Here is a 13285-nt window from a genome sequence, read left to right on the forward strand (position 1 = left end):
CAAGGGGGAATGGACTTGGGTTGTACAGAAAAGACTTGGACAGTACCAGCAGGCTCAGAATTTCTTGTCATGGGACACTTGTCACTACTGATGACGGTGAGACAAATTCAACATTTGGTGCATCCACTCTACCTCACTTGCCCTGCCTATCTGACTGGGTGCAAACCTTAGAGGGGACAAAGGTGGGGCATCTTTGGGCTACTATTCTTTGTCATATGGAAGAAAAAGGGGACTAGGAGTAGGAGAGAAGGGAGGGGTAGAGGAACAATACATCTCTGTTTCTGTTCTATTTCCAAGGCCCCTCTTTAATATCTCTTTGGCCTGAGAACCAGTGATGTTTTTCAGGAGAAAGAAGTGGGTAGACATGTCATCTTAGGCACATGAGTGGCATATGCCAAGTGTGGGTGTATGTATGTGTGTGCATCCACAATGCAAAGGAGAAAGACTATCTTAGAACATTAATCAAAATAATATGGAAACTTAGAGAAAAAGATTCTTCAGTTTTTAACACATAAATCCACATTCTTTGTGTGGCTGACAACACGGGTAAAGGCAGATAGACTTGTATATCTAGGATGTTATGAAGATGTAAAAACTACATTTATGCCTTTTCTAATAGCTGATCTATCTATCTATCTATCTATCTATCTATCTATCTATCTATCTATCTATCTATGTAGTGACAATATATCTATTCATTCAGGAAACACTTGAGGAGTGCCTACTGTGTGCTTGGTTGAAAGGGTACACTCAAGGAGATAGACAGTCCAAGCACAGCTGGGACAGAACTGTGTCCCAAATTGCTGTGAAGTCCCAGGGAAGACATGCCTACCTCTGCCTTGCGGCATCAGGAAGGGTTTCATAGAGGAGGAGGCACCTGACCTAGATTGTGAAGTGTTAAGCAGGAGTGTGCCGGCCAGATACCAGAGAACGGCAGGGAGGTAGATTTTTATTTCAGAGTGGACAATAAAGACTGGGGTGGCGAGGGGGCAAGATTACCAGCATTTTTGGAGCCCCTCCATGATGTCTGGCACATAACAGATAGAGACCTATCGAATGACTTCCTGGATGAGTAGGTGGCATCTGTCCAGTGAACACAAGACTGTGTGAGCATGAAGGGTGAGCTGACAAACAGCACATGCTTTTGTCCTCATCCCATTTTGTCTACAATGCAATGCCTTATGGTCTCTGGACAGAGCTACATCTCACCCTACTGGAAGGGCTGGGCCAGGCTATCTTTAAAGACATGAAATGTAAGAGAATCTTGTACACATGTCACCTTTGATATAAAACTACATGACAACAATTTTTATCCTTTTTATAACTTTCTCTTGTTTTCACCTAGTTCAGAGTGTATCTGGTTCCTTTAACGGTCATCACACCAACCACCTAAAAGGTACAATATTTCAGTAATAATACATTTTGATCTTGGCGTCTTATGTCAATTACGTTTCATATCGTTTACCTTTATAGTGTCTGGGAATGGTCCTCACTAAAATGATTTTGGCTTTAATGTGTAATTATCTCTAGCTTTCTGCCTCTCATTGCTGATTCTAATCTCTTATCTTTTCACTCTAATAAATTGTAACCATGAGCATAGCAGCTTTTCCATCTTGTAAGTCCTTCTAGTGAATCGAAGAGCTTGAAGGTGGTCTTGGGGAACCTCGACACAACATCACACTAATGAGCCATGTCATGGCCAGGCTTATGGAGGTGAGGGTTTGCCATGTCCCTCGGGCCCAACTGCACATTACTCACTCAGGGTTCTGCAGAGCCCCTCCAGGTGCACCCATGAGCTCACCTTTCCCACAGGTCGTCGAGCACTCTGTTGTCCCGAGCTGCTTCCAGTTGTGATCTCGGCTTCGTCGTGGTGGCTGTGGTGCTGGTGGCACCAAATTGTCTGGCCGATGGGAAGAAAACCTATCTGGATGCCTGACCGAGAAGGTCTGTGTTGATTCCGAGGTGAATATTTCAGGTGTCCCACGGTGCAAGTCTTCCTTCTCCTCGTTCCTCTCCTTCTCTTCTCCCTCCTCCTGGCCCCTTCCTTCTGTTACCAGCTGGCCGTTGAAGGGCTCCCCTAGGAGAGGCCAGTGCACATGCGCGCGTGCATGCGTGCGCGCGCGCGCACACACACACACACACACACACACACACAAAAGTAAGATCGATTTGGTTGCTGAGTCGTAAAGAGGAAACTGCTTCAACATTAGAAATCAAGTAGCATGAGATGATTTCTAATTCATAGCACATGTATTTAAAATAAGCAGACACTAATTTCCCTAATATTTGGACATTACTAAAAACAAGTAAGAAAAAGATTAACATCCCAATAGGAAAAGAAGGCAGGGTCCAGGGAGAGGCAATTCACACAAAAGAAAATACAGACGGCCAAGAGTCACACAAAAATGCTCAACTTCACTCATAATTAAAGAACTACATGTGAAAACAAGAACAAGAACAACATCTCTGTTTACCTGACGATAAAGATTAGAAGCTTTGAAAACTCTTATATCCCTAAACCTCTAGTTGAAGGTGCTGAAAAACAGTCTCATACACTGTGGGGGAGGCTGCAAATAGATGCAAATTTTGGAGAGCAATTCGGCAATATTTATCCACATTTTAAATGTACATAACTCTGACCTCGGCATTTCAGTTTCTAGGACATTTATCACACAAACATTCCCATTCTTTTACACAAAGCCGTATATACAAGTATGGTTGCTTGGCTATTTGAAATAGCCAAGCTGTAGAATGGACTTAAATGTCCACCAGTGGAACTGGTTAAAATAAATTATGCTACAACCATGAATGGAATATTATGTTATTTTTTAAAAGAATGAAGCAAATATATGTTCTGGCATGGAGATTTGACTCTGCTCTATTATTTGATGAAAGAAAAAAGCATAGCAGAATTCAGTTTGTATACACATACATGCATACAGAGAGGTGGCAGGATGCTTTCTGAGAGATTAATTTGTGGTTCTTTCTTTATCTCTGTTGCTCCTTCTCCTTCCTCAGTCCCAAAGAAGAGTCAAGAGCTTAGATTTTCTTCCCTTGGAGTTTTGTCAGACAGAAAGCAAAAGCTGCTTCAAGTCAACAGCTCTTTCTCCCCATAGTGAAAGTCTAGTTCTCAGTAAAGTTGACAGGTCCCAGAGGGACTAACTGATGGGAAGAAGGGAAGAAGAAGAGAAAAGTGAAGAGTGTTTTTTGTTTGTTTGTTTTGTTTTGTTTTGAGAGAGAGAGAGAGAGAGAGCGCGAGAGCGAGCGAGAGAGAGAGCGTGGCATAGGTTTCCATGGCGAGGAGAGGCCGGAATGAGAGGTCTTGGGTTTCCCGACCACCACAGACCCTTACCTGTGTCAGGCAGGGATTTTTACTTATACCTGCAGTACGTGTGTGTGCTTGTGGGGGCGGGTGGTGGTGGTGGTGGTGCATATAGACTGAGATTGAATTTCTACCAGTTTCAGAGAAGTTCCATGTTGAGGTTCGATTTACATTGACTTATAGAAAACAATTACTTGTGATGCTCCTCATACACTTAGATTATAGACAAAGATTCACATTGGCTGCAAACACCTTTGTATATACATAGAAAAGGGCTGGGCAGAATTCCATTAAATGTTAAGAAAGATTCCCTCTGGTAAGGGAGAAAAAAGATGGGGAAGAGGTTGGGGAAGATTCTTTTTTTTTTTTTTAAAAGCAGTTTTAGGTTCACAGAAAAATTAAGTGGAAAGTACGGAGAGTTCCCTTGTCTCCACTGCCCCCACACATGCACAGCCTCCACCAAACAGTACATTGTTACAATTAATGAACCTACGCTGACACATTATTATCACCCAAAGCCCACAGTTTACCTTAGGTTCCCTCTTGGTGGTGTACATTCTACAGATTTGGACACTATATAATGACACGTGTCAACCATAATAGTATCATACAGAAGAGCGTTGCTGCCCTAAAAACCCTCTGTGCTCCACCTCTTTATCCCTCCCTCTCCCCTACCCCCGCACGCCACTGATCTTTACCGTCTCCATAGTTTCCTCTTTTCCAGAGTGTCACGTAGTTGCAATCATACAGTATGTAGCCTTTTCATATTGGCTTCTTTCACTTAGTAATAGACATATAAGTTCTCTCCATGTCTTTTCATGACTTTTTATCTCATTTCTTTTCAGTGCTGAATAATATTCCATCATCTGGATGTACCACAGTTTATTTATCCAAATTCACCTACCGAAAGTTATCTTGGTTGCTTCCAAGTTTTGGCAGTTATGGAGCAGGTACATTTTACTTGACATACTTTTATTTTGATTGAATAAGGTTCAAGCACATGTTAAATACAAAATAAGGAGGCAAATTCTAGAGTTACTGTAGAATCCAGTTAAAGCTTAGGGCTTTCTCTACCCCTTCACCAGTACTTTCTTATTTAGTTGGCTACTTACAATAATTTGTGGTTTAAAATATTACATGCAAATTAAACCGATAAAGACCAGGCCTATTGATACAAATGGGACTGTCCAAGATGTTATTGGCCAAAAACATTTTTAAATCTTTCGAGTACTTTGTATGCACTGGGCACTAGGATTGACAGCTAAGTTATTTAATCTCCTCCTTTGCTTTGGCTTTCCCCAAAACAAAACAAAACAAATCAAAAAATTTGGATGTAGTTTCTTTCCCAATCTATTTTGTAGATTGCAATGTGTTCAGAGAAGTTACTGACTTGCCTGAGGCTGCACAGCAAGAAAGTGGCAGATCTGGATTCAGGCTCTGGCCTCCTGACTCTATTGACACAGAGGATGAAGCCTGGAGCAGAATGCCCCTTGTCACCAACTTTTTACAACTGACCCCTTTTGGGCCTGCCCTGTCCTAGGCAGCCGATCCTGGAACCCCATGCTACCTGTTAGGTGAGACCCATCAGACTTGTTTCAATCATCGTCATCCTAATATGATTTCAAATAGTCTGTCTAATAACCCTTATAAATCAGCATCGGACTGCAGTAACCTCAGTAGTTTGCCATATGAACTCGGTTCTCAGATTGTGTATTGCTCCTTGAAATGGCTTAAAAATTCTGTCGAGCTGGGTGTGCTGACTTGAAGTTTGGATAACATATATACACTCCATGTGCTGGGCACACACTAGGCTGTTTTTTCCAGGCAGCCAGATAGCTCATCCCTGACCTGTGATGATCAGATAACTATCTTATCGGCAGCCTAGAGAAGGAGGGACAAGCTAGGTGTCACATCTGTCCCCTCGCTTCCTAGGACAGGCACTGGACCAGGCAGGCAGCCTCTAGGCAGTATAACAAGCACAGGGACAGTCACACTGGCTGGCCTGAGGTCACTGTGGGACCTGGGCAAGTAACCTAATCTCTCTAAGCTTCCATTTCCTTATTCTTAATATGAGCCTGATAATAGCACCTTCCTCTGAGCAATCCAGTGAGAATTCGATGAGCTAATCTGTGTGAGGGGGCTCAGCAGTGTCCGGCACACAGCAAGGACTCAGTGCACACAAGCGACTATCATCGTTAAGATTTCTGCAGACTTTCCTCTTTGAGAGGTAAAAAAGGCAGTCTCCATTTGAGTGGGGGGTCCATCATCACATGTTAAGGAAATGTCTGTGCCATATCCAGCAGCAGCGAAGTGAAAGCTGCCTGTTCTGTCCATCGGCAGAGCCCACAGGGAAGAGGCAGATGGCTAGGTGTGAACTCAGTATCCTTTTCCTATATATAGGTCGAAGCAGTGTGAAGAGAAGCAACAGGAGACCAAGAGAAAGGGCACTGGCAGACAGAATCATGGCCCTCAGAAGATGTCTGTGTCCTAATTCCTGGAACCTGGGATATGTTCCCTCATGTAGCAAAAGGGACTTTACAGATGTGATTAAATTAAAGATTTCGAGATGGAGAGATTATCCTGGATTGTCTGGATGGGCGCAATTAAGAGTCCTTAGGAGAAAGAGGAAGGAGGGTGAGAGTCAGAGAGAGATTTGAAAGTGTTATTAGACTGGCTCTGAAGGTGAGGAAAAGGGCTGTGAACCAAGGAATGCAAGTGGGCTCTTGAAAAAAGGCAAAGAAACAGATTTTCTCCTAGAGCCTCTGGCGGGAGCATGGCTCAGTGACACCTTGGTTTCGGCCCAGCAAAATCCATTTTGGACTTCTGACCTCTAGAACTACAAAACAGTAAATCTGTGTTGTTTTAGGCCACTAAGCTTGAGGTAATTTGTTATGGCAGCAATACAAAACTAATATAAGGCATTTCAAAAGGACGAACCGGAAAGAAAGACCCAGGATGTTTGTTCACTTCATTTTTGAGTCAAGTGAATGAAACACTCCTATCAATGAAGGCTCCGACTAATGGCGAAGCATAGTCTAATATCTGGGCCACCAACTCTGAAATATGTGTCTCTGGGTTTTCTCTGTGTTGATTAAGAGATAGAGGGTAGCTGCACAAGAAGAGAGAAGGGGCTTTAAAAGGAAATGACTCAAGTGCTTGGCAGCAAAACCAGGGACTTTACCTGGTCTCCTGTGAGGCGGTACCTGTGGGCTGATGGCGTTGGTTCCCATGATAACATACTCGTAGTGGACTCCCGGGTTAGGTTGCTGGTGTATCATCTGATAATACAAAAGTCAATGTCACTGCACTGGCACACATGCAATCCTTTCCTCCTGACACTATCTATAAATGGGTGGGTTGATTTACATCTAATGAAATTAGTGGACCTGTGACAGATTAAATGGAAACTATTTCCAGATGGCTTTTTGTTATTTGCTTTTGAAGAATGAAGAACTTAGAAGAAAGCTAGGCTAAAAGTCAAGATTTTATAACTTCCAAATAGGAAGATGGGCAATGGCAGTGGAACCTTTCTGTTGGCTCTCGACCTTCCTACTTAGATTTCGCTCTTAAAAAATGTCCAAAAGATACATGTTTACACTGCAGAGAACCCATTTGAACACAAGGTGGCGAGATAGAGTCATGCAAAGAAGGGCTAGACCTGCGGCAGCGCCTACTTCGGTCCTTTAGTTTTCCTTCAGAGTTTTCTACCAGGCCAGTGAGGCTAGCTCAGGAAGGGTCTGCTCCAACCTTCTTCCTCATTGACTTTTGGGTACCACCCCTTCTCATCCGTGGAAAGCTCCAGAACCACAAAAAATGGGGTAAGGAAAACAAGTATAGGGGAAGTAACTATCTCTGGGCCCTATTCTCAGGAACCAATGACAAAAGGAGAATGACAGCAAGCAAGAAGCTGCATAGGGCTGTGGAAGTCAGCAATGACGCCGGTCTGGGACAAAAACGCAAAATAAATCAGCATGGCCCAGAAGAATAAATCCCTCCCTATAGGCTCTAGAGCACAAAGTCCTTTTAGCTCATGGCTTTCCTGGTGGGCAACAGGGTAGGGGGCTAAATGCAGCGGCAGAACAGAAATTTACAGAGTAGATATGAGCCAGGCAAGGAGACACTGTCACATTTTGATATTTCTGACTCCACTGCTTTACAAAGGGGCTCTCCTGTTGATCAACTGTGTAGCCTTGAACAAATCCCTTAATCTCAGTTTTTTGACTTCTTCGTCTGGGAAGAAGAAAGTTAGAATCACAGCTGATCTCTTAGGTCCTTTTAGCTGTAAGTGTCTCTGAGTGATTCCAGCATGGGTGGGTCCTGTTCCCGAACGTGCCTGCCATGTCTCTTACCCGTTCCTTATGTGTGAAATGGGGCCTCCGTTCTATAAATCACCTGACAGAAGGCAGGCATGAGAACCACTGGGCTCCTTACGCTCAGAAACCGTGGTGGTATGCACAGAATCCCCGAGGGACACAGTGATGTGACCTCGGGTTCCTGCTGTCTACCCCTCATGCCCTCACTTCTCCCTTCACACAATTGGACAATCAGTCTGAGGCCGGAAACCCTCCTTCCCTCTTCCGTGCCTCTTCTGCGTGAGCATTCTGCCAGTGCAAACCTTGTCCCGTTTATGAAATTATTGTTGGCCTCCACATCCTAGACCACCCACAGTAGGCCTCTAACAATCCGGGTTTTTAAGCCTTGATGCCATTTGAAACTTACCCAGAGTCCAACAACTGACTGGACAGTGTAAAAAAATATTCAAAATTAACTATAACAAGGCTTCCTTTATAGTTTCTAGTCCATGAGCCACTAGGCCCACGAGGCATGAACATGTAACTGTATAGTTGGAGAAGTAATATGTATAAAGCTCCAACATAGCACACATCGTGTAGGTTAGTGTGGCTTCGGAGGTGGTAAGAGAATGCATATCTGTGGGTGAGTTCATTCTTTTTATCATAAAAACCTGATTTCAAGCTTTTATTTCTTGTCACCTTTTATTAACTGATCTTTTAAAGAAGACTGGATTCTAGTGGTTTCTTTTAAAAACAAGAAACATTTTTTCTTTTGGGTAATTTAATTTAGTTTCTCGTAAAATAAATTGAAGTTTTGTCTTCTGTGAAGCAGAGAACTTCTAGTAAATCTCTGCATTGTTATTCTGAGCTTTATTGTGTCATCTGGAGTATTCTGGAATTCTCCTTTCTTCATTTGCTTTAATAGAATTTGAAGAGGGCTGGGAACTGTGAGCTGGGTCTTGTCTTGCTTTAGGCATTTGCTTTCTTTTGCCATAAAAAGAAAACATGCCAAATTAGCATTAGGAGGAAAGTGCCTGGAGGAGATCCAATGCTCATGAAATAAAGGATATGTTTTGCCTCTGATTTGGTTCAACAAGTAAAATTGGTTTTACTGCGTCAATAAACTCTGAGGGTTATAAGCATCTGGTAGAGTTTAAGGTTTCTGTAAGCTAGGTACATTTAGGGCGAATGGTAAAGATGAATGCCAAGATTTAAGGGCACCTCAAAAGACTTCGCTCAAATGGTTTTATCGAGGATGGGCAACGATGTGTTGCTTATTTGTTCCAAGTATGGCCCTTAGAAGCAACAAGATACAAAATCCAGGGAACACCCCGGAAATATCCAAACTCACATAGACATCCAAGATCTCATTAGTGGGACCTTCGGCCAAAAAGGACTCTCCGGCAGTACTAGAAATCTCATTTGGACGCTTGTAGGTGAACATTGTCCCTCCGCCCTCGTATTTTCCAGGCCGGTCAATTGCCCAGTTCCCGTTGATGATGGAGCGGCCAGAACGACTTCGCAAGGCTGTCGAGAAAAATGAGACAGTTTCTCAGGTAAGCCCAGGGTGTGCACAAAAATCTGAACTGACACCCTTTGCCCCAGTTGCTGGCTTATTTATTCATCGAGTTTTTCATTAGGATCCACTGTGTGCCAGGTGCTGATCTAGGCCGTGGGGCAGGATAAAAACTGGTTTAATCACTTCTTCAACCCATTTAGATCCCTTCCACCACTTGGACATAGAAAAGAAGGGTGAGAATGGTTAGGTGAGAAGGATGTGGAAAATGATGGGGAAAGGAGAAAGTTAGAGGAGGAAGATAAAAGCAGGGGAGGGGAAATGATATTATATCGCATTATCTAGGTGAGAGGTTGCACATTGGCAGCTCACGAGCTGATTTTGGCCCGCAGATGGGCTTAGTTTGGCCTTTGTAGTGTTTTTTAAAAAGTATAATTGAAAGTAAATTTAAGAATTGAGAGATTTCACATAAAAAATTTAGAGTTCTAGCTTGTCTTGTAAAACAAGAAGACATGTTAACATTGGCTCCATTCCCTCAAGGCAGCACTCAGTTGGTGCTGCGGAGGACAGGCATCTTTTAGTTGGGGCCTGCATGCTTTGGTTTGCCCTAATCCCCACCACTCCCTAATAATTCCCAACACTGAGGCTAAGTCTGTTTTTTACCCATTTATTGATGAATATGAGTTATTTATTTTGTGATCATGCTTGCATTGCTTGTTTCTTATAACTTTTCTACTTGTACGTCTCCTCAAAATGGCAAAGCTAAAGATAGGCCAAGAGGTTTCACATGATTTTCTCCTGCCTGATCAGCTTCATTTATTTATAATCACCTCCCTGACTTCTGTGGGCTTTTGAGGCTGTGAACTATGTGAGGTACTTCCACAAACACTGTCAAAATTAATCCTGGCAACATTGCTAAGCAGATGCATAGCCTCGTCTTTCAGGGGCCAGAGGGAATTTGTTCAAATTCACTAAGATGGTAAGTGGAGTCCACACTCAGAAGGGAGGTAAGAAACAAGGATCGGGGTTACTGAGAGAAGAAAGGACAGTACGTGAGAGCAGACTTTCTTCCCTTAGACATGTGGCATCTTGAAACTCACAAGCCAATGGCAGCTTGGGTTAAAGGAGGTCCTGTTTTTAAGTGCCATATACATAGCGGGCCCCATGATGGTCACTGGCTCTGTGAACTTTCACTTTACAGAGTTCCTAAATTTATTTTTTTACAATGCATTGTGGAAAAATTTATACACAAACAAAAGTAGTGAGAATAATATAACCTCCTCCAGGTACCCATTCCCCAGCTTCAACAATGATCAACTCATGGCTTATCTTGTTTCACTTTACAATTCCCAGACACCATTTATCCTTACATTTTTCAGTAGGTGTCTCTAAAACATAAGGACTCTTGGTTTATTAAACCCATTTTCAACAGTGATTCTACAACGGGCCTTCCCAGGCCTGCAGAGTCAGAGGCTGCTTGAAGGGGTGGATGAGCCTCCAGTTTCAAGGTGGCCTCTCCTGCGGACACTACCCTTGGCTGGCTGGTTACCATGGCTACCAAGAAACACAGCTGTGGAACACTGATTACCGAATTATAAAATGAATTCAGCTTACTGAGTGGCAAAGGAGGTCAAGAATAGAGACTCAGGAAAAACAGGTTTGGGTCTGTTTTCCAGGAAAAATCACACTTCTCGAGAGTGGTCCATACAGTGTTTTCACTTCCTCGCTTCCCGTTCATTCCTCAACCGTCTCTTATTTGACTGCTGCCTCCATTATTCCATTAAAAGAATTCAAATTATTGTCCTCAAGACCACCATGTTGCTAAACCCAATGGGCATTTCCCAGGCCTCTTACTAGACATTTCAGCAGCATCTGACACTACTGACCACTCCATCTTACCTGAAATATTCTTCACTGGTTTCTGGATGCCGCACTTGACTTGCTTTTCACTTGCTCCCAGGCTTCTCTTTTATTTTCTATCTTATCTTTCCTACTTGGCTACTAAATATTAGCATCTTTTAAGGACTAAGAGTAGATGTGATTTGGGTGCTGTATTTCTTTCATGGGCCATTTTGCCTATGCCGATGGCTTTAATTACTATACCAGTAACTTCCAAATTTATGTTTCCAATCTGGACTTTTCCTCTGGTCTCATACTTTTATTTCTAATTGCTTACTTGACAGCTTCACTCAGATGTGTTGTCTAAGACTGAACTCATCCCTGACCTCTTCCAGTGTTTCTTATTTCGGTAAATGGTACTACCATCCATCTAGAAATGCAAGAATCATCCTGGACACCTCCTCTCTTCTTAATCCCCTTTATTCAATCCATCATCAAATTTTAATTGACCTTCTCTATATTTGAACTCATCTGCTTCTTTTCATGTCCAGTGCTATAATCAAGGACCAATCTACCATCAGAGCTCATCTGGACTAGCTCAAAAGCCTTCTAATTGGTCTTCCTGTTTCCCTTCTTTTCAGCCAGAGTGATCTTTTCACTTTGGTAGATTTGCTTACCAACTAAGGCTCAGAATCCATCAATGGCTGTTTATTTCTCTAGGGGAAAAAACTCCTAATCATTAATGGGGCTAGGGCCCCAGGTGATGTGATCCAGTCTCACCTTGTGTCACTGTCCTTCTCTCTGTGCTCTGCTCTGGCCTTCTTTTAGCTCATCGAATACATTGCGTTCCCTCCATAATATTGTTCCTTCTTCCAGAAGTGCTTCCCCTAACCCCCAATCCTATTTGTTCTTTAGATGTCAGCTCCTCAGGGCAGTCTTCTCCCAACCCCCGGTCCGGGCCTGTCACTTCTCTCATGTGCTCTAAGACATACAAGAGCCTTTCCTTCAAGATACTTAACTCAATTTGTACATACACCCATTCAGAGCATGATTTATGTCTGTTACCCAGTACACTGTAAGCTCCAAAAGGGCAAAGACAGTGGTGTTTCCTCATTGTTATAGCTCTAGAGACCAGCATAGTGTTTGCCACATACTAGACGCTTCATTATTCACTGAATGAAAAAAAAAAAACATGTAGTAAAAAAAGGCAGCAGCTCAAAGAAGGACAGGCAAAGAATGATAAATAGGCGATTCACAGAAAACCAAGTATAAATATCCCATTAGCAAATAATAATATGCTCTACCTTCCTTGTAATTTCAGAAATGCAAACAAAACCACAATGGAATATTCTTGACCCACCAGGTTGGCAAATGTTTTAAAAGTGTTAATGCTGCCGGAATTGACAGGTGTATGAATAAGCAAGAACCCAAAATGTTGTTGGTGGGAACATAAACTGATTCAACCATATTGAAGGGCAGTTGGTTACGCCTTTAAAACTTTAAGTGCCCATACACTTAACCTAAGAATTATACTCCTAGGAAACTACTTGAGTGATACTCTTCTCTAAATATACAAAAGGGTTTGTAACAAGAATATTCTCTGAAGATTTTTTTAGATATAAAAAACTAAACCTGAATATCCATTAGTAGAGGATTGCTTAAGTAAGTCGTCATACTGGGTATCCACACAGCATGGCCCTAAAACCAATGAGACAGGTATTTGTGTGTGGATATGGGAAGCACCTGAGATACATTTCTAAGGAAACAAAAATGCAGAACAGTGTGTTTGGTATGATCTCATTTGTGTATACCTTTAAATAGAAGCATGCACATAAAACATGTAGGCACATGCATGAAACTTTTTAGAGAAAGACAGTCATAAAACTGTTAACATTTGGAGACAGGAACTGGTGTTTAGTTTGGGGTGAGAGATGAGAAGGGAGCCATTTAGTTTCCATTTTATATCTTTTTACTACCATCTAAAATTTGTTTTACCAAATGCCTATATGACTTTCTTCAAGGCTTAAAATTGTTTAATTAATATAAAGGACACAGTACAGGCAGAAATACTCCTGAGAGATATATACATTTTTCCCTTTTTACAACTTCTTGTTAAAATCCCATTCAGAGCATCAGAAACTCAGAAGTGAGGTAGGTTCTGGCTAACATTTTTATTACTGTTAATGGCAATATTGTAGAAGATGTTACTATCTGGAAATCAAAAAGTCCAGTAAAGAACCACTTGAAATACTGCATGGGAGAGGGCTGCAGGGGCCTCCCAAGAAATGAAACATGGGGGCCCTGAATCTTTTTACC

The 13285-nt window shown here is 42.3% G+C and overlaps 1 protein-coding gene across 1 annotated transcript in view; it reads right to left on the bottom strand.

Moving 5' to 3' along the window:
- The window catches only part of THSD4 (thrombospondin type 1 domain containing 4), a 488201-nt gene that overhangs the window by 25330 nt on the left and 449586 nt on the right, over positions 1–13285 (bottom strand). The window contains exons 6-8 of the mRNA XM_023521905.1: positions 8966–9141; positions 6504–6600; positions 1802–2077 (exon numbers count right to left, since the gene is read on the bottom strand). Coding sequence (XP_023377673.1) covers positions 1802–2077; positions 6504–6600; positions 8966–9141 — 549 coding nt within the window. The remainder of the gene's footprint in view (positions 1–1801; positions 2078–6503; positions 6601–8965; positions 9142–13285) is intronic.

The sequence above is a fragment of the Pteropus vampyrus genome, unplaced genomic scaffold (assembly GCF_000151845.1).
Source record: "Pteropus vampyrus isolate Shadow unplaced genomic scaffold, Pvam_2.0 Scaffold10, whole genome shotgun sequence".
NCBI lineage: Eukaryota > Metazoa > Chordata > Mammalia > Chiroptera > Pteropodidae > Pteropus > Pteropus vampyrus.